The sequence below is a fragment of the Maylandia zebra genome, linkage group LG1 (genome assembly GCF_041146795.1).
Source record: "Maylandia zebra isolate NMK-2024a linkage group LG1, Mzebra_GT3a, whole genome shotgun sequence".
Classification (NCBI taxonomy): Eukaryota; Metazoa; Chordata; class Actinopteri; order Cichliformes; family Cichlidae; genus Maylandia; species Maylandia zebra.
Window position 1 is genome coordinate 12,237,906 of NC_135167.1, and position 25,475 is coordinate 12,263,380.

The window sequence follows — 25,475 nt, forward strand, 5'->3', positions numbered from 1 at the left end:
CCTGAATATATTTAGATTTGTTTTTTTCAGAATAAGCACAAAATCCCCATGTTCATAATTATTTTGGTTGAAAAATAATAATATCATAACTTAGAATTAAAAAAAAAAGAGCAAAATATTGATGTGTACTTACTGTAAGAGCTGCAGGCAGAAACATAAGAGTTAGAATCTGAATAGAGACCACAAATGTTAACACAATGATTATTTTAAGACTTGGGCGATGTTGCTAAAACTTTAACATTTTATTTGTTTAAAATGATATCCAGTACAAAATGTATACAGTAATACCCTTATGTTTGTCACTTCCCCTGAATAAAATATTTTTATCTGTTTAGCTCATGCCAGGTAACAGTATCTATAAGATACACTAGACTGTAATTTGCTCATACAATAGTTGATGACAAAGATATAGCAATAGTACCTTTGTAACAATAAAAACTATTATCGATATTTTGCTGGACACACTTTCAATACAATAAAATTACATACATTGTTCTGTAAAAGTTGCATTGCAATCTGCCCATACTTTACATGATCTTTAATCGTGTATATGTTTTCAATAACTAAGAGACAAAACGTTTGATACAAGTCTGTAAAAATGATCTGGTGGCAATCCGCCGTGTAGCAGTGACTCGGTTTCAGCAAGCGATCTCTTCTGAAGCTGCTGTAACAGATATACAATGCACTTAGATTTGTTCTTTTTTTTTCTTCTTTTTTTGGTAAAACAAGGCAACTTTTCAGACTTCTTAATAAATAAATCCTTTGCAATGACACTGTACCTGTTGATATATCCAGTTTACATATATATATATATATATTCATAAAATTGTACAAAATATTTTAAAACCTTCTCCACACCCTTCCCATGTATATACTAAAAAAAAACAAAAACAAAGAGTAAGATGGTTGATTTATGTTCACACAGCATTTTGGTGGGTGGGACAGAAAAACATGACACAGTCTGCATGCACCAGTTTCGATTGAAACATAGCTATTCCAGTTCATTGCACCTTCCTGCTCCTTGGCTATGACTATAATGAATCAGGTTAGTGTCTCCTCGCACGCATCACAGCATCAGCCTCATTGATTGGCGGGACTCTTTAACGCCACCCCCGGCGCTCGGAGGTTCTTCTTGTGGGAATGTCACCTTATCTGGTGTGTAGTCGTTCCTCTTCAGATCTGATGAACATGAAAAATGGGAACAAAGTTAAAGTGTGGTCAATAAATCAGAATTCACGCAGGCAAAAAGTTTCACAGATAAGTGGCAACCTAATAACGAAACATGTATGCAATAATGTAGAATAATTTTTTTTTAAAGTAGAAATTTAATTGGCTTATAAGCAGAATAAGAGTACATTAAATACATAACAATTAAAAATCTACGGATGCGTAAATGAAAATAAAGTCTAAATAAAATGAGAATGTAAATAAATATTAATAATATTAATATTATCATCATCAGGTGTGAGGGTTTTTAAAAAAAACAAAAACAACCATGAGTCAGTGGCCAGTAAGCAACCCTGTTTGTCACCAATTTTATTCTGTTGACGTTATAACGCGACCAATGAAAGGATGTGTACGCACAAATTGACGTGTGTGGTTTCACAGTAGTATCTTCCGTGGGTGGAGAGGTGATGTAAGGGTTGAAGGTTTGCATGTGCATTTGATTATGACTGGAACTTGTATGCCTGATATGCGTTTGCTTTTTGTTTATAACCCATTTAGTGTTACATATTCCAGCCCAGAGACTAAGAATGGAAATATGCAAGAAGCTAAATGTGGAACAAAGCATCTTTTTCTAATGTGAGAACAGCTGTTTTGTGAAATACTGCAAGGTTTAGATACAACTTCTGTGGTAGCTCCTGTGATATTACTGATGACTGTGTGGCAGCAGGGGGTCGGTGTACACCCATTACAATAGCACTCATCCACCTTCCATGATCCACAATGTCTGGCCAGCAGAAAAAAAAAATACTTTATGTCAATAAAATCATGTATCAGCTGGGCTTTGGATTTTTTCTTAGGATTTCCCACCTCAGAAGCAGATCAAGTTAAATTGGACTACAATCCCCTGGACTCCACCTGTAATGGCTGCAGGCCCCACTGTTTGCGAACCACTCATTTCGTGTAAGATTAAAGTGAAAATTAATCTAACTAAAGCAACAATTAAATCTCTCTCACCAGGAAGTTTGAGTTTCCGACAGCAGGAGTTGCAGTGGTGTTTTGTACGGAAGTTTCGAATAGCATCGTCTCCCAGGTTTGCGGGTCCAAATATCATATCGTAAGATCTGCAGCAGGCACGGAGACATCATTTAGGACAAACTGACAGTAATGTTAAAACTGAATTAAATATGAAGACAAATTAGAGCCATTTTGTAATATACTGTACTATTTAACTTTAACTTGCTAGTTGCTCTTCTTACATTTCCTCTGAGAAAAATAAAGTATTCTAATTCTGAAATAACATCACAGATTAAAAGGGCGACTGATTTATGTGAGAAATGGAGCACTCACCCCTTCTCACCGCTCTTTATAACTGAAGGATCCGTCAAAATCTCCCCGACACCTACAGGAGGCACAAGATTTGTTTCACAGCTGACAGAGTAAAGAAGATGAGAACACCTCAGCTAACTGCTCACGTTTGTCAACTACAAATACAGATGTCATCATTTCTAAACGAGCCCTTTGTCTTGAACTCCATAACTGATTATTGATGGATCCATGTACTGAAAGTGATGGATCCTATTGTTAAATAAATGAACTTGACAGTTTTTGAGGCATTGAAAGATGAGTTGTAGTTGTATTAGGTGGGACCCATCACATGTCCTGAGGGTGTGTGAAGACATTTTACCCTGCAAGTCGAGCACCAGTAGCTCTCCCCGGGTGTACTCGTAGGTCCAGTGGCTGAAGGCCAGCATGGTTTCCTCCAGGAGATTGGTGGGGACGATCTCATCACCATTGTTGTTGTTGAACTTCCTGAACTCGCCGGTAATGCACTCCTCTATAGCGAACCACTGTCCAGCAGAGTGGCAATACAGCAAAAAGACCTCCAGGAACCTGAAAGCATATAGCAGAACAGGCTTCATTCAAAAGCAGTTTGAAGTTGTTGGAAAGGACGCAACAAAATATATCATGCATTAAGTTTTCATTATGGAGACTTGGTATTAGTTGAAAAATGAACTGCATCTAAAGTTAAACAACCCCCCCCCAAACATTTCAAATGACAGAAAGTCTTTGGTGCTCCAGGAAACATTAGTTTGCCTTCTTAAAATGCAAATATTAACAGCAGAAATGTGGCAGCTGCTTTGCATTTTAATTTGGAAAGCAGCCAAGCCAGGTGAACTGCAATAACACAAGAAATATCAAGCTCACTAAATGGTTGGATCTCAAAAAAATGATATGAAAATACCACCAAATAACTGAATGACTGAACCCATAAAATAAAGCAATATCTATGTTAAAAACATTTTAACAAAGACTTTTAGCCCTCACGGAGCACATCACATGAGAACAACAGCAGCACTGTACAAGAAAGAAAAAGCAAACAGATCAAAAGACGCACACAAACTCTACTCACTGCCAGTGCAAACGAAACTCTTCCTGTTTTGTGAAAGCACTGCACTGGATTAATATAAGCTGACTTTTATTTTGAAGTGGACTCAGGAAATACTGGTCTGGTTGTTGTTGCTATGACTCATCAGTGGTCATTTTTAGACATTGGTTTGAATTATTGTGACTGCTGCGATGACCAGAATGATATCAGATTACACACATTGTGATGGAAAAAGAGGCTGACTGTGGCTTTAATGCTTTAATAAAAAAACCAAGAGTTTGTCCAGCTGACCAGAACTGTTAAAGCTGTAACAAACTTTTAAAAAAAGGAAGTGAAATCTTTGAGTTTTATGCTTTAAGTCCTGGAAATTGAGGCCTGCAAAACTGATACAGATGAATAGTAAGGGTTCATTTGCTTAACAAATAAAGGAATGTAGACTGGCCTGTAGTTCAGACTATGACAGTAAATAAGAACAGAGGATGAATATAATGGCTTTATCTAGCCACCATCTTCCAACAGACTATTTTTATTATGTAGATGTACAGGGGTGTTTTTCAGTGGTTGTAAAAGTGTAAATAAAAATTGTCACCATGACGCACGATCAACAAGGCTCATGAACAACTTAAAGTTCATGTCGCAGATGGAAAACTTGAACAAGCTTGTAGTCAAGGTCTCAAAAATATTTGTATGGAAATATAATTAGATTTTTAAAGAACTGATACTAGTACCCAGTGATAACACAGTGACAGACATGCTCATCAAAGTGGATGTAGGATGTTGTACACCCAAGTGAATGACTGACAGAAATAAGAGGAATGGTAGGATATGAAAAATAAAGCCTGAAAGTGGTTCTGTACTTTATGGTTGAATGGGATTTCTGTGTCAGGCACACTCACCTCGGTGAATAGGGGATTGTCTTCGGCCTGATTTGGTTGAAAGCAAATGTCAGTTTCTGAGCAGCTCGTTGTTGTTGAATTTCCTGCAGTGACACAAAGCAGCACTGGATGAAAAGCTTCAAATAACCTTCATAACGCAACGTTACACAAAGCAGTGCATGTGAGGATTGCCAACAGTGATAAACGAATAAAAATGTTAAAATATTGCCATAAATGACATTATTTTGCTACCCCCAATATGCCAGAGTAATCCACAGGTCAAAATATTTACCCTGAGACAAAGATGGAGCACAGTGTCCTCCTTGTAGATACTCTGCCATGTTTGGACCACCTCAGGAAGGAAGGATTTGACTATATACAGGTGTCCTGGTTTCAGGATGTCGTACTCTGACCAGGTACAGAGCACCTTGAGGGCCCGTCTGAGTCCTCCGCCCATCTCCTCCTTGCTGAGAAACTCTATTTTTGCACAGAGGCCCCGCTGAGCCCAGGAAGACATGCTGTTGTTGATCGTGTTCGGGGAGCTCTCCTCCAGACGGTAAACGGTCACCGGCTCCCCTGAAGGAACACAGAGCAGCGGGTGATGATTACACCTCACACTGTCACGACCTTAAAATAAACAGTAGCTTTAAAACTCATTCATGCAGGCGTATTGGTCTAATAGTGACAGGCGCTTATTTTCGACAGATTTGATTCAATGTGTCTTTAACTACAGTAGCTGCGGGTCGAGCAGCTAGTTAGGCTCTATGCTCATTTTTCCAAATTTTCTAATTGTTTGAGTTTTCACCATAATATTTGTGGATTTTTACTTGAGTCAAATCTTTTTGTAAATGGCATAATTTCCATTAATGCAAAGAAAAAAAAGAAGAAAAAAAAAAGTACCACTTTAACCGGTAAGGAATTACAGCCATTTTAATATAAAGGCCCAATTTTCAGATGCTAAAAGATCATTGGACAAACTAACATATTCTGACTGTACATGTGTAAAATGTACAGGCCACTGTTCCCACTTTGTTTGACAGTAATACCCTTGCTCCATGTCAATGCACCCTTTTTTGGGGGGGGGGGGGGGGGGGGGGGGGCAATCTGGTGCATGAGTTGCAAAAGTTTTGTCAATCTCTGCTACCACTTTAATAGATTTTCACCTGGATAAATAAGGGATGCATATTTGCTACACATTTCTCTTCCCTGTTCTGTATTTGAATACTTTAAGTCACTTTTCGATTGATTATTCTTGGGACATTTATATCAAAGAAGGCAAACAAACAATGTCTTCGGGCTGGACTTTAACTGAAGTCAGTGCAGTTACAAGATGCATCCTCGTCAGGGACTTATCAAACTTATTCTACTGAATGAGTCGGGGTTTTTTCCAACTCGTGCATTGGAAAATTGGCACAGAGCTCCTCTGGGTGTGTCAGTGAGAGCCTGAAAACCCTTTGTTCCACTCTTCCTCTTCCTCTTCCTCATTAGGAGCAGACAAGGGCTCAGGAAACAACACCCAGTAAATCCAGGTGTAACAAGAACTGCAGGTTCTTGAATGCTCTTAGGCCACTTAGAGTTTACATCCACTTCTCTAAGAACCAGTATTTACATTTAGTTTGTACCAGTATCTCCATACAAAGCCAACATGCAGAACAACAAAACAGAGGTAAAAATTCAACTGTAGTGACGGATTGATTAAAAAAAAAAAAAAGAAGGAATCATTAGTTTAGCAATTTGATCACATAAATTTAACAGATATTGATCAACCAACAAGCCTCTGAACAGGACATGGAAATAAATTCATACAGTCTGGTAATGTGAGCCTTGAGGCTCGATGTTTTGTGAAACCTAGTAGTAGTTTTTTATGTGATTATTTTCTTTCACTGGCTGATTTGGGAGAATAATAAAAACAACAACAACAAGAAAACAAAAATAAAACATATTTGGCATTAGATTAGAGATTAGAATAGGACTAGAGTAATGGTTAAAGGTTAAAAGACCATACAGACTCATTTGGCTGTCGTGCTGCATCCTGGAGGTGTTCATACTAGGACTGTTAACAAATATTCTAGATTTGATTACGGGGGTAAAAAAAAAAGAAGCATTTCTTTGTGCTCTGAGCAGCACAGACTGGAGCTGGACTTCTGACAGAGAAGCTGTGCGTGTAAAACATATTTAAATGTTCTTTGAAAGAATAGTCAAACGTGATTTGGGCCAACTCTTACAGCTGTTACAGCACTAATTCACATAGAACTTAACCAGATTTTATTTCTGAAATTTGATTAGTAACTGGCAGCATGCCTCTTACCCATATAACACATCTAACTCTACTACATACACTCACAGGCCACTTTATTAGGTTCACGAATAACACCAGCTTGGACTTCCTTTTGCCCCCATTCATTCTTTGAGAGACAGATTCAAAAACAAAGTTGCTCTACTGGATTGAGAGCTGGTGACTGCAGAGACCATCTGAGTACAGTGAATTAATGGTCATGTTCAAGAAACCAGTTTCAGATGATTTGAGCTTTGTGACATGGTGGGTTATCTTGCTGGAGCAACCATCAGCAGATGGGTACACTGTAGGTATAACGAGATGGACGTAGTGACAATCTCGTGACAATCGAGAAGTCAAAATGAACAACACACACAAGTACACTTATTTGCTTCACGATCAAACGACAGCTATTGCTGACCCAGCTGCAGATATAGGGTGAGGAAAAAAAGCACAAACAATACTGAAAGCAGATCTGTGATGTTCCGTCTTGATACTTCCTCATTCTGCAACTGCCTGCATCAAGCTTTCGGCTGGGATTTTCACCTTGTGAAGTACTGTTCTTACCTCTAGGTGGCACAGGGGTGAAGGGGATGCTTTGAGACAGCCGCATCAAGTTGTTCCGCTCCACAGCTACAAGAGGAAAAGTACACATGAACATACACCATGTACAGCAGCAGTAGAGGAGTGAGCTGAAGTAAAACTACAGAAAATACTTTGTCTCGGTTACACTTTTCACCTACATTTTAGTACTGATTTTAATAAAAATATTAATAGATACAAACATGGAACAGATCTTACTGTCTAGCATCACCATCTCACCTGAGTACTGGTAGCTTTCAATGGGCTTGAATGGAGAGCCAATAGCTACGGAAAACAGAAAATAATGTGTTTATATTTGTGCAAAACATACCAGCAATAATGACTCAATGATCTTCGGAATTAATCATTTAAGACCGTCCAGACTATCAAACAGACATTTTTACCTCTGACCCTCGGTGCTATTTTATTGATAAAGCTTCTTTGCTGTAAGTCAGGGCTGTCTGATTATAACAAAAATCATTATTGTAATTTTTTAGTTAATACTGAGATCATGCTTGTTTAGTCACAGTAATGTAGAACTACAACTTCCTTGCGACTAGAACACAAAAATAAGTGGAGGACATATTTGCAATCAGCTCTTAGTATTAAAAAACTCAACTTAACTAGCTGTCAACTTGTATTCCGGTTATGTTCCTATATAAAAACATGGTCGCCAAGCCGTTAAATCACCATTCTGCAGCAACTAGTTGCCTATTTGTGGGGGATTTGCGGTATTATTGGAAATAAACTGCACTGCACTTCATACACTAAAGTCACTTTAACGATGGAAGCTGACTGCGTACGCATGTTTGAAGCGATCATTTTAAGGTTAAGTTCATTGCACACTGTTGTAATACTCTGGGTTGTACCAGAGTCTCCAATAACTGTCTTCAATAATGTCACTGTAGTATTAAGAAAAAGAAACTTTTCTTTGTAATCGTGAATTTTCTTGAACTTTAATTATAATCATTTAAACCTAAATAATTAGTTGTAGTAATCCAAGTAATCCTACCAGAGAGAAGCAACATTTTAAAAAAAGGGGAATAATTGCATAACATTATGCAGCTTAATAATTGTTCTATTTTAATTACCTTGTTTTCATAAATCTCCAGAACAACATTTTAAATGATAAGTTTTGGAGATATTAGCTGTATAGATGCCTGCTTTACTCGATTATTGGGAAACTAGATGGAATTTTGTGGCTTATTTTGGTTAACAGATTCAGCTCAGTTGAAATATTACAAATTAAACCTGCTTTTAAAAAGGTTTGTGTCATGGTTTCTGCAAAGAAGCCTTGCTGTTCCTGAGTTTTTCAAATAGTGATTTGAGCACCAGAGAAGTGCCATTTATTTCTATTAAAATCAATGAAGCCAGACCTGACACTTCCAAATTAGGGCAGCTTCCATTAAATCAATCTGAATGGATTAAAAGTACTGCATGTCCACAGTTAAATAATGTTCCTTTAAGAAAAACGTGAATTGTTCCAACATCCACCAGCAGGTGTCACTGCACTACTTAACAGAGGCACAAACAGGCCCATGCTCTTTTTTACTTCTAAAAGTTTTTTTTAATTTAAGAAAAAAAATAGATTGAAGTATAAAAATGTGATATCTATACATTATTAAATTTATTACAATTTCAAGCCAGTTGTTTGTTTTATAAGAAATTCTAAAAGTCACATGTATGATCAAATATTTCACACAAATATCTTACTTTAATTTGTCATGTCTTTAGTATCATCAATTTGTTTGTATAGATATTAATAAATTATTTAAAATATTTTAATGACTGTTTTTTTACCGACTGACACTATTCAGGGCCAGAAATGTGTTGCAGATACATTTAAATACTTGTTTTGTTCAAAAATACATAAAATGATTTTCATATATAAAGACAAAAACAACAAATGCCATTTTCCACTCATTTTAAAAGTTTGCTTTAAAACTGATTGGATTAGCCATTTTTCACTGGATTAATCTCCCACTAAAGCTCAGAATAGATGAAATGACTAATGCAGATAACTATTGTGCTTTTTGGCCAGTCAGCGACACTCACAGTCCTTTCTGGGTCCGAGGTGGGCGTGACGTGGCGTATAGAGAGAAACTGCAGCTGTAACCACAGAAGAAGAACTAAACAGTAAAAAACTGATCCAGAAAAAAAACAAACCAAAAAAAGCCCCATTAAACATTCTGCAGCAGCGTTTCTCTCTCCTATCAGATTTGTCTGCAGGTGTAGGCTTTTAAATATTAGTGAAATCGTTCCTCTCTATCACATATTATTGATCCGTTCTAGACCTTTCCTTCTCTGGAAAATGCTTCGCACAACTCTAAACACGTGCTGTGACGTGTTCTTCCCTTAAGGTCAACTGAGTTTATTCTAAAGAACAATGCTGCGAAAGACAAATCACAATTCTTCAGTTAAACATTAACGAAATATTGTGAAAATGGTATTTTAAAAAAAGGGAAAGGTGTTTTTGGTGAAACCTGTTACAGTATAGATTTTATTGCACACAAAGGATGTTGAGAAAGCTAACAGATCAAAGATCATTGTGATAACATTGTAAGTAAAGCAACCGAACTAGTTAAGCCAGACAGAAAACCCTGACTACGCAGATTTCAGAGGAGCACAGATCTCACCTGTTAGTGTGTCTTCCCCAGGGGCTCGCCTGATAGGGGAAATACACAAATAAATACAAATAAGTACTAAAGCCCAGCTTGACTTTGACTTTACTCTGTGCCTGTGTGCACGTGTGTGGGTGTGGACACTTACAGGCTGCTGGCTTGGGCCGATTTGACCTGAATTCTTTCCTGGTAAAGAAAGCAGAAGTTGTTAAACAGTTACAGGAACAGGTACAAATATAGTTCAGAGTTAATCTGCACAATATATGACTTTTTCCGATGGAAAGTACACGGACTAATCTTACCAGTACTGCAGCCCTGGGGTCATCATGTGTGAGGATGTCTTCAGCAGACACTCTGCTCCTGTCCTTCTTTGTCAGAGCTAAAGAAACACAACCAGTGACAAACAACCCGTATATTTCAAAAGACGTGAAACATTGATCACATTAATATACAGTCTGTTCAAAAGTATTCTGGAACAATGTTTGTCATTTTTCATCTGGCCATCTTCAAAGTGGATTTTAGTTCAAACAATCAGAACGTGATTGATTTCCAGCGAGCGATAGCGACGTTATCGGCCTCACGAAACTGTTCTTCAGTCAGTTGTTCAGTTACCTTGAGCTTCTGAAAATAGGGGACGTTTGCTGCTTTGTTACCTTGGAAACTTGAGCTGGGAGTGACGTCATACCCAAGATGGCTGAGTTCTAGTATTTGCAGCTGTTTTTGTTTTGTTCCCCATCATTCAGCCGTCACTACCATTACGTGCAGCATTTCCATCTTCCCACTTTCAATGTAACGCAGTATTTGTATAAAAACAGCTATAATTCCTCAACACTTAATGTACTACCTGAGTCACACTGAAACTGTGTGACACAATCACATTGTGTGGTGGTGTACAAAGGAAAACTTACAAAACTTCTGGACCCACTGCATGTTATAATTCATCGCTGTTTTGTGAACTTACTCGAGTCTGGATGAAGAAAGGCTGGGTTTCTGTCAAACTCAGTGAAGCCAGCATAAGAGTTGACTGCTCTGATGTGAGTGTGACCTTCGGGTTGAGCCTGGGGACGACACAAAAACACAGTGAGATTAAAAAACTAAAATAACAAAAACAAAAGCACACATGCAAAAAGTTGCGTGAAGGCAAACAGTTCTTAATCACAGATCTGTGGTGAATTTGACAGTTTAGCTGTAACAGGAAAGATTATTTCATACAACCGTTAAGTTAACCTAACAGAAATTTAGCATCCTGTTTACCCATCATGTTTTAATAAGTCAGCCATCTGTCACACACCAATTAACAAGTTACTGAATGACTCTTCCGAGTGTTTTTTTGTTTTTTTTTGATTAGTCAGAACACGTATTTGCAAATTCAGGAAAAATGAGACCGGTTTGTTTTGCTGTGGTTTGGTTGTTTTTACATGCTTATTATGCAAACAGCCCAGTCAGTCATGTTAGGAGTCTACATATGAAAATGTCTGCGGAGGTCTGACATTATGAGAAGAGAAATTTTAAAATAAATAAAATACACATCGGTATAGGTGACATACACACACCTGGGATTTGGTCTGTGGGGTCGGGCTTTGCTGTTTGCTGGAGGTGGGTGTTGCTTTGGCCAAAGAGTGCTGGAGTTCCTCACTGTCTTTATGTCCTGAACCAAGAAAACATCAAGTTATATTCCTATTACAAAATCTAATGCAACTGCTCAAATTAATTCAAATTAAGACAAACAAAAAAAAAAAAACATACACAGTCCCTGATTTAATGACACGACCAACCCCTTCATGGTGAAATAATCTCAGTTCAACATCTGATTCCTCACCCCCACCTGACAGACACAAATACCTTAAAATAATAGGGCTGTCCCGAATACAAGTTCTTTTGAGATCCGGGGGACACACATAATCACTAACTATTGTGAAATAGTGCCACATGCAGTGTAAAAATCTGTCTGGGTACTGCTGTTTGCTGGATGGTACAGAGAGAAAGAGATATGTGGTTTACGCCGAGTAAAAATGCCCACTGATTTTTTTTTTTGTGGTTATAAAAAGCTGCTAAAACTTGCAACAATCTTACAACAGTGAGGTGGTGAGCTAAAATGACGATCACTGCTGTTAACGAGAACTGTGAAAACCCATAATTTCCAGGCTTGTCTCTGATATATATACACACACATATATATTTATTTATTTATTTTGATGCCTATGCAACTAAATAAATCCGAATACTCAAATATTTGGGTGCAGCCCAAAAAAACAAAACAATACAAAACTTCAATAAGAAAACCAATCACCCACACTCGTGTGACTTAGGTGAAAACCACAGAACTACCCAAGAACAAGTCGGGCAAAAGGTCCAGACAGAGCAGAGAAAGGAAAGGAGAAGGTCCCCAGCCAAAGCACTACTGCACTCCTGATCTGGAGGTGGACAGCCCCAGCACCTGGCAAATGGAGCTCAGACTGAAACTCAAACCTCTTGCTGCATTTGGCCCACTCGCCAGGCTCCTCTTGTCATGATGACCTTCTGACCAACTCTGACCTTCATAGCAAGATGTTGCTTGTTCTGACACTCCCACTCTCTTTATCCACTGTCTGTGGGGTCTCCTGGATGCCACAGCAAACGTTTCAGTGCAGCCTGGCAGTCTATTATTTCCATAGCTGTCACCCAGTGGTGATGTTAACTCGGGGTCTGGAGAGAGTTCATCATCTGTATACCGTCTACTCTGATAGCCGGATCTGCCCTCGTCGTCACTGAATGCCTCGTTTACATATCCCAAATTGGAGTCCCACTCTCTCTCCCCCTTTGCTAACCCCTCTGTGTTCTCAGGCTTCACAGCGCAAGCAGGCAAGCAAACAGGCTGAGTAGAGCCAGAAGTCTTAGACACAATAACAACAGTAGGATAGAGACACACACACTTTTCATCCTCCTCTTTTATCTTCTCATCACCAGATTCAGCCTCATTCACATACTTACCCACAAATGCCCCAAACTCTACAGAGGTGCTGTCTGACTGTAGGGGGTGCTGGTAAAGCCCAGACAGAGCTAGTTCAGAGTGGCTGGAGCCACTGGGCTGGGAGGGGGTGCTGCTGATGTGGAATTGAACCCCAGGGGAGGGCACATTAGGCAGGCTGGATGGTGAGTCGGAAGGGCCCGGCTCTTGTGGACGGGTCTGCTTAGTCTGAGTGAGCGAGTGTCCTCGTTGACGCAGCTCTGAAGAGGAAACGGGCACAACACTTTGCTCAAAGGCCCTGCAGTCGGCACTGCTTGACGAGCCAACCTCTGCAGCGAGGTGTCCAAGCCCGAACAAGCCCCTCCTCTCTGGACTCAATGCTGGGTTCAGGGTGGGGTCTGGCCCCAATTCTGATGCAGGACTGGGCCCGATTCTCCGTCGGCTTTCTGTCCCAGCCCTTCGTTCTGCGCCCATCCCAAACAGAGCATCCGCAATGGTAGCTCCTGTCTGGGGAAAAGAGGAGCCAAAGTAGGCACTGACACTGCTTTTTCCTTTCACAGATGATTTGGAGAGGGGGCCAGTGTCTGTCGACATGGGGGCAATGCTCGGGACCACATTCTTAGACAGACTGAGCTCCCGAGTGATCTGATTGTGGACCTTGCTGGCTTCTGATGCCCTCTGAACTGTGAGTGTCTTCAGAGTGTCCACAGTCAGGGCTGAGAGGTCCTGCAGGTGGCCAATCTGAGAGTCCAATGTGTGCAATGAGCGCTTTATAAAGTTCACCTTGTTTCCAACCTCCTTCAGCTGCAAGCACATGACCTCAACCCTGTAAATGACAAACAGCAGCTTTCATTACTTACAGAACAACCCAAATTACCTGTAACTTTCCTCATTCAATTCAAATCAAGAAAACTGTTCAGATATTGTTATATTGTTTGTTGAATGTTGCTCTTTTCCCTTTTTGCTGAGTTTTTCCTCCTGTCCTTGGGCAAGTACTTCCATAACAGCCTTTTTATGTCCCTGAGATGACTCATGTTATAATTTGGTGCTATATAAATAAAACTTAAGAAAATAGATTTCTTGTTTAATATTACTGGTACAATTTTCTGGGTGTTTATTAAAACAAATAAAGAAAAAGAAACTGCCATTTGTTTTAATACTTTGAAAACGTATCTTGCCTCTGTGAAGGCCAACAGTGGTCTTACCTTTCTGAAGTAAGGCGTATGCGTTCCTCACTTCCCGAGTGAAACTGATCATCCTTCTCATGAAAGTACGTCTCCACACACTGCTCCTCAAAATCATGAAGCTTCTTTTGGTCTTCCTCTGTGAGAAACAGCTCTGAAAAAAAAAAAGAAGCAACAGCAACTTGTAACTGCTGTACATTTCTTTGATGACCACTTAAACTGCTTGTAATGAGTATAAAAAGTATACTTGGTCCGTAGATATTCTCCTTCTTCCTTTTTCTACACATACAGAAGAGGGAGTATATATGGCACAGTAGGATGAAGGGAGGTGGGAGGACAGGCTTCTCATGGTAGGCCATAATGAAGTGGTAACGCTGGTACTTCCACACCAGATTAGAAATGGACTTTACTTGCATATAGACATTGCTGGAAGCAGAGTTAAACATTTAACTGTCAACTGCATCAATGGCAAGATCAACAATGAAATCAGAAAGCAGTATCAGTAAATGGACAAAACCAATATGGAGGAATAGAAGTTTAAATGTTCACATAGCTCAAAGCTGGGCAATGCTGAGGCTAAAAAGTACTTACTTGAAAAAGGCGATTAGGAGGTTGACCATCAATATGTACTGCACAAAGAGGTAGACTGCTTGTAGGAAAGGCGTCAGCCACACTCCTGCTGTGCACAGCGACTTCACCGATTGATCACTGTTGTTGGCACAAACTGTGAAGGAAAGAAGTCCATTAGGAGGGAGCAGGACAAACATCCACCAACCTTCTAATATTACAATGCACACACATGCAGGTTTAATTCATTGTCTTCTACAACTAACATTCAAAGATAAAGGAGGACAGCAAAGCTTCAACAGTGTGATGGAGATAAAAATGACTGGAAAAAAATGCTCAAATGACTGCAGTCGTAACATTCTTCATAGTTTTGTATCAGACGTATTCATTTTATTTTTATTTCTACTGGCTACAGCTGTTTGAAACATCGTGAATTGATTCTTTAGCTGCCACAAGGTCATGATAACCTATGTGATCAATTTAGCAGCTTGTAAAATGTCAGCATACCAGCTCAGATTACGGAGGTTGGCCAAGTGTTTTGTTCCACCAAAGCTTCAAATGCACCCAACACAAATGATGACCACTTAAGCACTGCCTTTTAATCTAGACCATTAAGAGCCACATCAGGACAGTTGATGCTGTGGTGGAGCAAAATGTCCTGCCCTCCTAAAGTGACCTGTTCTGGTTGCCGCTGTTTGGGAACCATGTTGTGCCAAAGAGGTTGTGGGAGCAAACGATGATTAGGATATCGTGGGTTTGATTTCCAGTGCTTGTTTTGACTGATGATTAGCTGACATGCTGTGGTGAGAAGCTTTGAACAAAACTGCCCTAACCCTCCTAGTCTCCCCTACCAAGCTCATCGTCCTTACCATCGATTTCATAGGCATATACTTCCCCATACATCATCCAGTACGGCTGAAAAACCACGTCTTTGGCCAGCGTCCAGCTTGGCTCCTCATTCGGATACAGAATAGCTTTCCTAGGTACTCCATAGCTCAGCAGGACTATAGCCATTATTACCACAATATAGAACATGTTGGCCACCTGCAAGTGCATCACATCAAGTCAATGGAAAACATGATGGATAAATAATAACCATATTAATTATCCATATATGAAAATATTAGACTGCTAAAAAAAAATTTAGGGACTTTTTAGTATATATAGGTTACATCCGGGATTTAAAGTAAACTCGAATTTAAGTTTTTATATGAAACAAAAACAAGCTGATGCTTTTCCAGTTTTTAGTTTGGTTTAAAAAATTATTGATTTTAGCTGATAGAAAATCTTTCCAAAGCTTGTACTGAAATCACCAGGATTATTAGTCTAATACATTTTTAAGCTGTTGAAATGCACATAATTAAACATATGTTGATTACATTCTGATTCAATTTTGCTTAATTTAAGAAGAAATCTAATAAATTAGGAAATATGTATTTGCTTTCTGGCTGAGTTGGAACACTAATACCACCAATACAACACTAATACCACTACTTTTAAATACCGTATATATAGTAGACTTTAGTCAAATATACATAATATTTATTTATTCAAATGTCAACTACATATGAAGCTCCAGCTAGCATAGGTAGCTTAACTAAAAACAAAACAAAACTGAAAACAAGCAAAATAATGTTTCTGGTTTTGTCCAATGGTTTAAAAAAAAAAAAAAAAATCCATATATCAACACCTGGAATTGCACCAATTAGACTTCAAATTAAGTGTGATGCCACACAATCCCCTTTAAAAAAAATTCACTTTGCAAATTATTATTATTATAATAATTATTTATTTTTAAAGGGTGTCAGAATTTAAAGGAGCTGGTTGATGGACATGTTTAAGCTTTGGACAAAGCCAGGCTAATCAGTTTAGCTCAAGTAAGTGCTAAGCTAGCTCATAATCGTTTAGTCCCAGTAAGGAAGCGAATTTAGTGTTTCATCACAGAATGCCAAATAAAATGAACCAGCCTCAGAGTTTATCTCATCATTTCATCCAATATTATATTTAACTATACCATAACATGTGATGTTATATTTTAATAGCACAATAAATGGTGAAACTAAATGTGGCAGTTTAGGATAACATAGTGCGGTACAATACCTGCAGATGGTGCTGTTTAAATATGAATTGAAAGTGATTAAAAAAGCGAAAATAAACATGGCATATACATCAATACACAAAAGCCAGGAATCTCTGAGAGTTTGTTTAAATTATGAACAAACTTTAGAAACAAACTAAGAAAAAAAGAAGAAGCCAGATTTGCAGCTGGTGCTCCTTGCAGAGATGGGATAAGGAGAATTTGCGGCCAACAACCACACAGAAAGCATGGAGGTTCGAGGACAAGCCTTCTGACAAGCTATCAGGTCATTATCAGAGGCTGCTGAGAGAAGCAGGAAATTGGCTTTAGAAGACGCCGTCGTCCACCTGGGCCGCAGTATGTCTAACATGAGAGGTAAAAGTGGGAGTGGGGGTGGGGATGGGACACCTAGCATGCTAGGTACTATTGTTGAGGTTTCTGGGGTTTTCATGGGCCTCTAAAGGAGGATGCCCCTTGTTAACCAGCACAACAAAGGTTTTGCAGGACTAAAACACTCAACCTGGGGATAAAGTAACTCAGTCTGCAGTTCTTCATTTCTATTATGCAGAAACTATGTCTGACAGGCCCAGGAGCCTGGAGGCAATGTTTTCCCTTTTACGTGAGATTCACTCTGCATGCCTCAAGTTGAATTTTCCTAGAACCACATACCAGACATTGTTGTGCTTGTGGTATGAAAGTAAATTAAACAATCTCATCCTCAGTGTCACAAGTTGCTGTAAAATTTGTGTTCAAATGAATACTAAACTTAGAAAAGACTCACCATTTTGGCAATCATCATAACGTAGGGCCCAGCTTGTTGATTAACAGTCAGGAAATCCAGGAGTCGCACATACCAGAAGATGATGTTAAGACAATAAACTGTCCTCCCAGGGCCAAAGGCATCACCTCCGCCCAACCTCAGGCCACAACCAATAAAGAAGGTCACAATGGCCAGGAAGTCGGACACGTTGAAATATTCGCTGAACCACACCTTTATTTTCTGACTTATTTTGCCAGCCTCAGCCATAAACATCTAGAGAGTAAAAGCAGTAATAGAGAAGAGAAGTGAAATCAGAAAGACATTAAACAACAGTCAGTCCTCCAGAAAGAAGCTGTAATAATAAGCTAACCTCTGTGTATTCCTATGAAATGCAAACTCATTTTGGACAACGAACTTATGGAGACTCATGCATCTGAAAAAGGAACACTTCTGATCCACGCACCTCTCTGATTTTCTCAATGGCAGCCGTAAAGATGTAGACGATGACCACCCACTCTTGAAGAGTAGGCCATTGAGACATTTTCACCAGCACCACATATGTGTACAACATCAAGTAGCCCAAGTAGAAGAGCTGAATATGGGAGACAAATAAAGTAAGGTTCATTTAAAAAAAAAAGAAAAATTCCTCCCTCCCATCCCTCCTACATGTGAAACAATGCACAGCAGATTCTCTATAGTATATAAATCAGAGGGGACGGAAATGGAAAACGGCCCTGGCTTACAAAGAGCCCCTAATTCAGATAACTTCCTCAGTTAATTATTTTGAGATGAGGTCAGTTAAAGTCCTTCTAAAGGGTTGAACCTCATCACTTTGAGTTGGGAACAAATAGTCATGTCCCTGAAGTCTCTGGCCTCAGAGCTCAGCTGGTGGTTAGCCGTCTGAATAAATATTGTGAGAGAAATTCATCCCTCTCAGTCTCAAGTGAAACTCACAACTCTCAGTTCCCAGAAGGTATTAATGGGGCACTTTGGTGGATTACTTGATAAATGGAACAGAAAATGCTCAAACAATTGTTATTTTTATTAAAACCTGTTTAGTCAGTGCATTTAATATAAAACTGATTACTCACAGTGATAAATTGAAAAGTAAATACCTAACCATAAAGGCTTTAGGGCCTCTTACCAGCAGCACATTTACTGTAATATATTAACAACCCAATATTAGTCACAACTCCTGGGCTTAGTAGTTCATTTGCCCTCTTTGGACATGTGCAGAAGAGGGATCCCTGACATAATTGGCAGAGGATATTAAAAATAGAGCTGCCAAAGAGACTGTTCATCGATGTGGTAAAAGAGCCATGCAGATGGCTGTTGTGTTAGAGGAGGATACAAGAAACAGGATGAGTGTGCCACCAAGAAACCAAACAAGGGGGTGTTTTTAATGTTTGGCAACAAAAGGTTTAAAAATGATGTTGATGAAGCAGGTCTTTAGGCAATAGAATGGTGGAAAAGGTACCGTTTATTTTGCAAACATTTTAATAAAATAAAATGTCAATGACACAAAGTTAAAAAAATAAAATGAAATAGAATGCAGCCTCAGTGGAAGCTGCCAACCCCCCCCCGACTCTACTACTCAGTCCCCACACTTATGTCTTTCCCAGCCTCACATGGACCCTACCACTTAAGTGAGGAAACCACCAATATATAAATATAAATAATCATGACAATGATAATCCTCAGTTCTGGTAACACTTTAAATATGAATACCTATATGACATATACTGCGCAGCCATATGTTCAAAGAAAGTCAATAACTACAGAAAACCCACTCTGTTGCTCTCCTCTACTGCTCCTATCATGCAAACTTGTCTTTACTACCCACCGACAACCAGGTGACCCACAGAAGGCAACAGGAAAACCAATCAAAACACTAAACTGCGTCCACCGAAAAAACTCCACCATCAAAAAGTAAACAGAAACTTGTGATCAAACACTGGGAAGGGTGAAAAGAGGATAGGAGTGACTTAAATCCCAGTAAGATGGAGCGAGATGATCTTATAGTCACACAGGAGAAGATGATACAGAAGACTTTAAAGTACAACTGTCATACTAGTCTAAGGAGCTTGGAAAAAAAGCAAAAAAAAGTCATTCACCCACTATTAATCACGAGCCTCATCACACAGTAGTAATATTCTTATAATAGCGAGTCAGTGACCCTCTTAAGGGACAATCTGCACTAGGGTTTAAATATCTGGGACTCTCCACCATTTGGTTTTAGAACTAAAGAAGCCTCTTGGATGAGATTTGCAATGTCTTCCAGAAACTTTAAGAAGTCCAGTCACTTTCTTTCCAAGCTCCTTAAACTACCATGACCTAAATGACTGAGAACCTACACAGACAAACTGTCGTACCATAACATCAAATTAGTCTTTAAACGTGTAATTTGTATCACATTACTATATTATTACTATTTGCTGAACATGTTTTCTTGTGCTGATGAATAAGTGTCAGATGCCTGATGTTTTTGTCGAGTCCAACTTTTTCTTTAGAGGCACCATGAGGCTGGCATGTGGTTTTAAGTAAATTTCTTCAACTTCTGCACAGCCAGATATTGTACAATTTTACACAGACACTCTGATAAAATAATAAACTCTGATATATATAATCAGACTCAGAAGACAGACAGACAGATAGATACATAGACAGATATAGATATATCTCAGATCAAATTTAAATTTGTCCAGCAGTTTGTTTTGTGGTTAAATAGTAACAAAACTTGAGACATTTCCAACCTCAGTTTCACTTTGTGTTCTATACCTAGCAACAACCATGAACAAACTAACACAGTAAACGAAGACGGTGAACATTATACCTGCTTAACATCAGCAGTGTCTGTGTCAGCAAGCTTAACTGTCAGCATTTCTGAAGAAACTTTGCCTCCACGCAAATATCATTCCATATCAAAATCAACTAAATCTGAGAACAGTTCCCACCTGACCCTAAACGAATCAGCCAGTTTTGATGTTTTAAGTAACATTATTTTTCTGCTATTTTTAAGTCACATAACTTTTTAAGCACAGGAGGGGTTCAGAAAGGAAGCAATGCCTAACTCTAGTGTTTCCCATCGTTACGCTGACTCTCAATTTAAGTTTGTATAAAATTGCTACTTAAGTAGTACAATTTTTTAAGTAGGTCAAACACACTGTAAACTGTGGGAAAGTCTTAAAATGTCCTCCCACACACACACACACACGTCCAGTTTCTTAGTGTAACGTTAATTAAGTCAGTTGTGAAAACTGTTGAACCTTGACATGTGAGGTGTGATCTGCTGGAAAAATCAGCCATTATCCCACGGGTGATAGGCAAGTCAGCGGTGCAGTGATGCAGTAATGTGCTTAAACTCGGATGAAATCTGCTAAAGCAGATGTAGATAAGCGTAGGCAGAGGCTATATTCTGTAGGCTAGTGGGTTTTAGTGATGTATCAGTAACCAACAAAGATCAGTCCCAACCTAAGTTTCTGAGAACTAGTGTTGGGCAACAGTGAGAAAAATGCGAGAGAAAAGAAGAGCGTGAACCTGACAGTGCATGAGCGTATTTAAGAAAATAGATTATAACATAATTTTCCTCAAGGAAAATTAGTAGAAGGACTCGTGCTGTTTGAAAGGTGCACCCCTTGCCTTCTGATTTGAACACACTTTCCTGCCCACTCTCTACTGTATTTTATTTAAAATAAAAAGTAACGATGTGGAGATGAAGGTGGTGCTTTGCCACTTGGGGACTGCCTAAACACAGGTAAAACAAAACCCACAACTGAATGATGAATACCAGATACAAGACAAGAACAAGAAGAAAAAATATATATAAAGACCTCTTACCAATAATCTAGAACCATTAATTGTAAGTTTTATATTGGATATTTTAGTGTGATTATGTTCCATAAGCTTTCATGTGGGTGAGATACTGTGAGATCAATCAGGGCTGCCCCTTGTACCTTCTACTGTCTCAATGGTGTTTGATTACCTCAAGTCGTTAAGTCTCGAGCAACACCTTTATTGCTTTACTGAATTTTTCCTAGACACGTATTGCTGGAGTTTTAACTTCTTCAGACTTTATCCCCTTCTCCATGCACCAAGGAGTAGATAAAGTTGTGTCAGAAACCTCTTGTATGTTATCTGATTCCCTGACACAAGGGTGCATGTTGGCTTTAGTTGAAGGATATTTGGCGACTAAATTTCTTAAGTGAAGCAATGCTGGCAAAAAGATAATTTAAGTGTCTGAGAAGATCTTAGTCAACTTGCTTTTCCATATATATCTATGCGCTTTCACTGTAATCTTCATACCGTATTGGACCAGAACTTGACAATAGGAGCATGATAGAAGGCATAGATTTTCCTGGTTAAAGGCAGCTTCCTGGAACGAACATGTGTCTCCATGTCACTTTTTGTCTCCACATGGTCATGGGATCTTGTCTCCTTAAACACATCCTGCAAAAAACATTAAACAGGCCCAAATTACACAATGAGGAAAAAAGATTTAATTATCTGAATATTACAGTTTTCCCACTTTTCATTGTTATACATAGATACAGCCTTTAATACTGCTCAACTAGAACAAATTGACAGCTTTTCATTCATAAAGTCTGTCAAAACATTGGTGAATTCTAGAGTGCACACAAGACAAAGACAGTGTGTAAATCTAACCATTTGAATGTCTTCAGCTATGTTCTGGAAGTTGTGTTCGCTGTCCTCCATGGTCATCTGGTGGTCATCCTGACTCTGAGGAATGTGAGCCATCTCAGCCTTGGATTTGTACTCCAGCAGGAGGATGGCAGGAGGCACCAAGATACTCAGAATCACCTGCAGATACATGCAAACTCATGGGGGTGGGTACTGCTATATTTGTTGAGACAGTCCTTTGAATTACAAACACTGATGAAACCCATAATATTGCCATTTAAGAGAAAAACTAACCTGATGTGTGCACTGCCAATTTTGCTGCCAATTTTGCTGTTTTCACAAATGTAAATACTTTTCTGCTTTTCTATAGTGTGATTAATCACTACAGTGTAACTCAGCTTCATTAGCTGCTTAAGGTCTAACCTTGATTTCAGAGTATGACCTCCTTAAATAAATGCTTTATTCCCTAATGACTCACTTAACAGGTACAGAAGATAGATTTTTGTTGACCATTTTTAAATAAAAGGTACTGATAGCAATTTTTGTATATTAGATCTGCAAGCAAAGCTCTAAATATCACATGAAAATTATACCAGCTTTATCTTCTACCAAAATTAAAATCTAAATGGAACATGAACCTTGTACCAGGAGTTCTTGCGCATATTCAGTCGTCCCATCCACATGTCTGACAGCAGCATCTGGGTGCAGGTATGAGCCACAAATGGTCGTAGGTGAGACGAGACAGCCAACTTCAAACAGGTGGAGTTGCTCCAGTTCTTTAGCTCATAAGTCAGAAGCTTCATGGCCATAGTCTCATCCTGCCTGAATGACTGCTCCAGCAGGTCTACTGCCAACCTCCCAAACTCACTGTGATACAACCCGCACGATTATTTCACTCCTGATATATAAAAAGAATATTTCACTCATATCTGAAACGTATCAAAAGTCACAGAAAATCTTACTTTGAGTACTCCTTTAGCTCCTCTGAGGTGTCATCCACTACATCGCTCTTCTTGGCCTCATAGCTCATAGACCGGCAGAGTTTGCAGGCCACCAGTGCCTTTGCCATGTTTTCTTCTCCATGCTGCCAGAGGAAGAGTGACATTTTCTGCCTTTTCATCAGCACAGCCCAGACCAGGAGCTCATTAAAAGGGTAGGGGAAACGCCGCGTCTCTGGGTCGTCAATGTCCACAATCTCTTCTTTGCTTCTCTTTTGTTTCTGCTCGGTGGAAGACTCGAGCTGAGAAGTGAAATGAACAATGGGGGGTTAAGAAGGAGACAGACCTTACTTTCAACAATGGTTCCAGATATGCAGAGGCTTTAATTCACCACAGCCTTTTAGGCATGTTTACCTTGGGTTTGTACGGTTGCGCAGTCTTGATAAAGTGGTTGTGCCTTGTCTTCTCCTTCTTGTCAGCCTGCATGCTAAAAGACTCATGACTTTTTCTTAAACCAGGACCTGCTGTATGGCGCCCAGACCTCTGTGCAAAAACATGAACCCATATTCACGTTTAGTAGACTACTTGTTCATAACAAATATAATTATAGATATTAAAGCCCAAAATATGTCAACCAACAATGTCACCAACATGTTTTGTTGACAATGTTTGCTTGTTAGCTTGGCAAGATAAAAAAACCAAAATATTGGCCTAAATCCATCCATCCATTTTCTGCTGCATATGTGAGAATGGGCTGCAAGGATAGCAGTCTAATTAAATAAACCAAGATCTCCCCTCTCATCCGCCACCTCCTCCACTTCATCTGGGGCGTCAGAGAGGTGCTCCCAAGCAAGCTGAGAAACAGTCTATCCAGTGCGTCCTGGGCCTGACCTGTAGGAAACAACCTACAAAACACCTCACGTCCAGGATGCTTCCTTGTCAGATGCCCAAATCACCTCAACAGGGTCTTTTTGATGTGGAAGAGTAGTGTCTCTACTCTGAGCCCCTCCTGAATGGCCGGGCCCTCACCCTAGCTCTAAGGGAAAGCCGAACACCTTTGAGAAGAAGCTCATTTCTGCCACTTGTATCTGCCTGCAAACTAATTTTCTGGTCACTTCCCAAGGCTTCTGACCATAGTTGAGGATTTCACCGAGCTCCTCCCACACCACAGCTTTTGCTTCAGTTACTCCTAGGGACAGAGTTCACTTCGCCAGTCAGTACCTGTTAGCCGCATCTATGGCATTACAAGCAAACCCAAGCTAAACAATTCTATAACCTGAACGTTCTGTTCACCTCTGGTGTCCAATATCTTGTTTTGGGGTTATCAAGACACCTTGTGACCATAGCTCCATATAGCAGCTTCAGCAATAGAGGTGCGAAACATGGTCCACGATTCTCGATCTCCCCAGCCATCTTTGGATTGCTAAGGTAGGAACTGAAGTTTTTGCAAATCAGGGCCTCCATAAGACACTCCCAATGCACCCTCACTAGACATTTGGGTATGCCAGGTCTGTCCAGCACTGATGGCTAAAAGTTAAAATAAAATACAAGTGGAAGAGTTTTATGACACATTAAAAATATCAGCCGTTTCTCACCCTACTATTTCCATGAAGATTGTTGTAAATGATTCGAAAGCGTTTCCTGGTGTAGTTGCACCTGTAAGTCCCGCCCATCAGGTACTCAATAACCAGGCCAACGTCAATCAAAGTGATTTTATAATTTGGAGGCAGATGGCTCTGTAAAAAGGTACAATAAACATAGATTAAGAGGATTACACTTAATATCAGGAAAAAAAGATTGTGTAAATTGATAGTAAATGAAGCAATTACCTGTTTGACATCTCTAACAAGGTGAAGAAGAGTTGGGTTGTTGGGAGGTTGCTTCTACAATATAAAAAAAAAAATACAAACACCACACATTTAAAATGACATCTTTTATACCCATCACCTCTCTCATTAAGTGGCTATAACATGACATAGGATGGTACCGTGTTGTAGAGCTCCTCGAGCCGACTGATTGTCAGGAAACGGTGCATGCTCACTCCATTCTCTATGAGCAGCTTAACAAAGTCCACCCTGTCCATTACAAGTGCATCCAACATTGCTTGTTCCAAAGAGCTCACCTTCACACACAAAAATACACATGTTGGTATGAAGCATTCTCTTATAGAAAATATCTATAAAACAAAATTAAGAAGACCAAAAAAACAAAAACCCAAATACAAATAAAAATTATATTATCCACTCTCTTATTTACACAAGAGCCAGAAGTCCTCCAGTTTTAAAATAAACAAAGGCACTGAGGCCTGCTTATGAAGACAACTGTAATAAGGTTCACGTTACAGTCAAGACAAGTAATTCGTGGCAGCCTGCCCAAACAGTCTCCTGGGTCTTCAGACTACAAACTGTGGTCAACAACAATTCTGGGGTTATTTTGGGTGAGTGCAAAGGTTTGTAGC

At 39.3% G+C, this 25,475-nt stretch overlaps 1 protein-coding gene across 4 annotated transcripts in view; it reads right to left on the reverse strand.

Annotated features, from left to right (window-relative positions):
- Positions 1-219: 219 nt before the first annotated feature.
- Positions 220-25,475, reverse strand: part of trpm7 (transient receptor potential cation channel, subfamily M, member 7) — a 73,479-nt gene continuing 48,223 nt past the window's right edge. For 2 of the 4 annotated variants that reach the window (XM_004539603.3, XM_076880004.1), the window contains exons 12-40: positions 25,005-25,139; positions 24,847-24,900; positions 24,613-24,753; positions 23,432-23,560; positions 23,042-23,319; positions 22,718-22,946; positions 22,104-22,259; positions 21,744-21,887; positions 17,905-18,033; positions 17,463-17,714; positions 15,474-15,648; positions 14,629-14,761; positions 14,285-14,463; positions 14,059-14,191; positions 12,877-13,679; positions 11,460-11,554; positions 10,868-10,964; positions 10,209-10,285; positions 10,055-10,092; positions 9,922-9,950; positions 9,341-9,394; positions 7,526-7,570; positions 7,271-7,336; positions 4,721-5,004; positions 4,450-4,532; positions 2,852-3,057; positions 2,515-2,566; positions 2,182-2,288; positions 220-1,179 (exon numbers count right to left, since the gene is read on the reverse strand). In XM_004539603.3, coding sequence (XP_004539660.2) covers positions 1,067-1,179; positions 2,182-2,288; positions 2,515-2,566; positions 2,852-3,057; positions 4,450-4,532; positions 4,721-5,004; positions 7,271-7,336; positions 7,526-7,570; positions 9,341-9,394; positions 9,922-9,950; positions 10,055-10,092; positions 10,209-10,285; positions 10,868-10,964; positions 11,460-11,554; positions 12,877-13,679; positions 14,059-14,191; positions 14,285-14,463; positions 14,629-14,761; positions 15,474-15,648; positions 17,463-17,714; positions 17,905-18,033; positions 21,744-21,887; positions 22,104-22,259; positions 22,718-22,946; positions 23,042-23,319; positions 23,432-23,560; positions 24,613-24,753; positions 24,847-24,900; positions 25,005-25,139 — 4,416 coding nt within the window. In that variant the 3' untranslated portion in view covers positions 220-1,066. Of the gene's footprint in view, positions 1,180-2,181; positions 2,289-2,514; positions 2,567-2,851; positions 3,058-4,449; positions 4,533-4,720; positions 5,005-7,270; positions 7,337-7,525; positions 7,571-9,340; positions 9,395-9,921; positions 9,951-10,054; positions 10,093-10,208; positions 10,286-10,867; positions 10,965-11,459; positions 11,555-12,876; positions 13,680-14,058; positions 14,192-14,284; positions 14,464-14,628; positions 14,762-15,473; positions 15,649-17,462; positions 17,715-17,904; positions 18,034-21,743; positions 21,888-22,103; positions 22,260-22,717; positions 22,947-23,041; positions 23,320-23,431; positions 23,561-24,612; positions 24,754-24,846; positions 24,901-25,004; positions 25,140-25,475 lie in introns of those variants that run through there. The other 2 variants (XM_076880054.1, XM_076880086.1) reach the window with 2 other exon arrangements.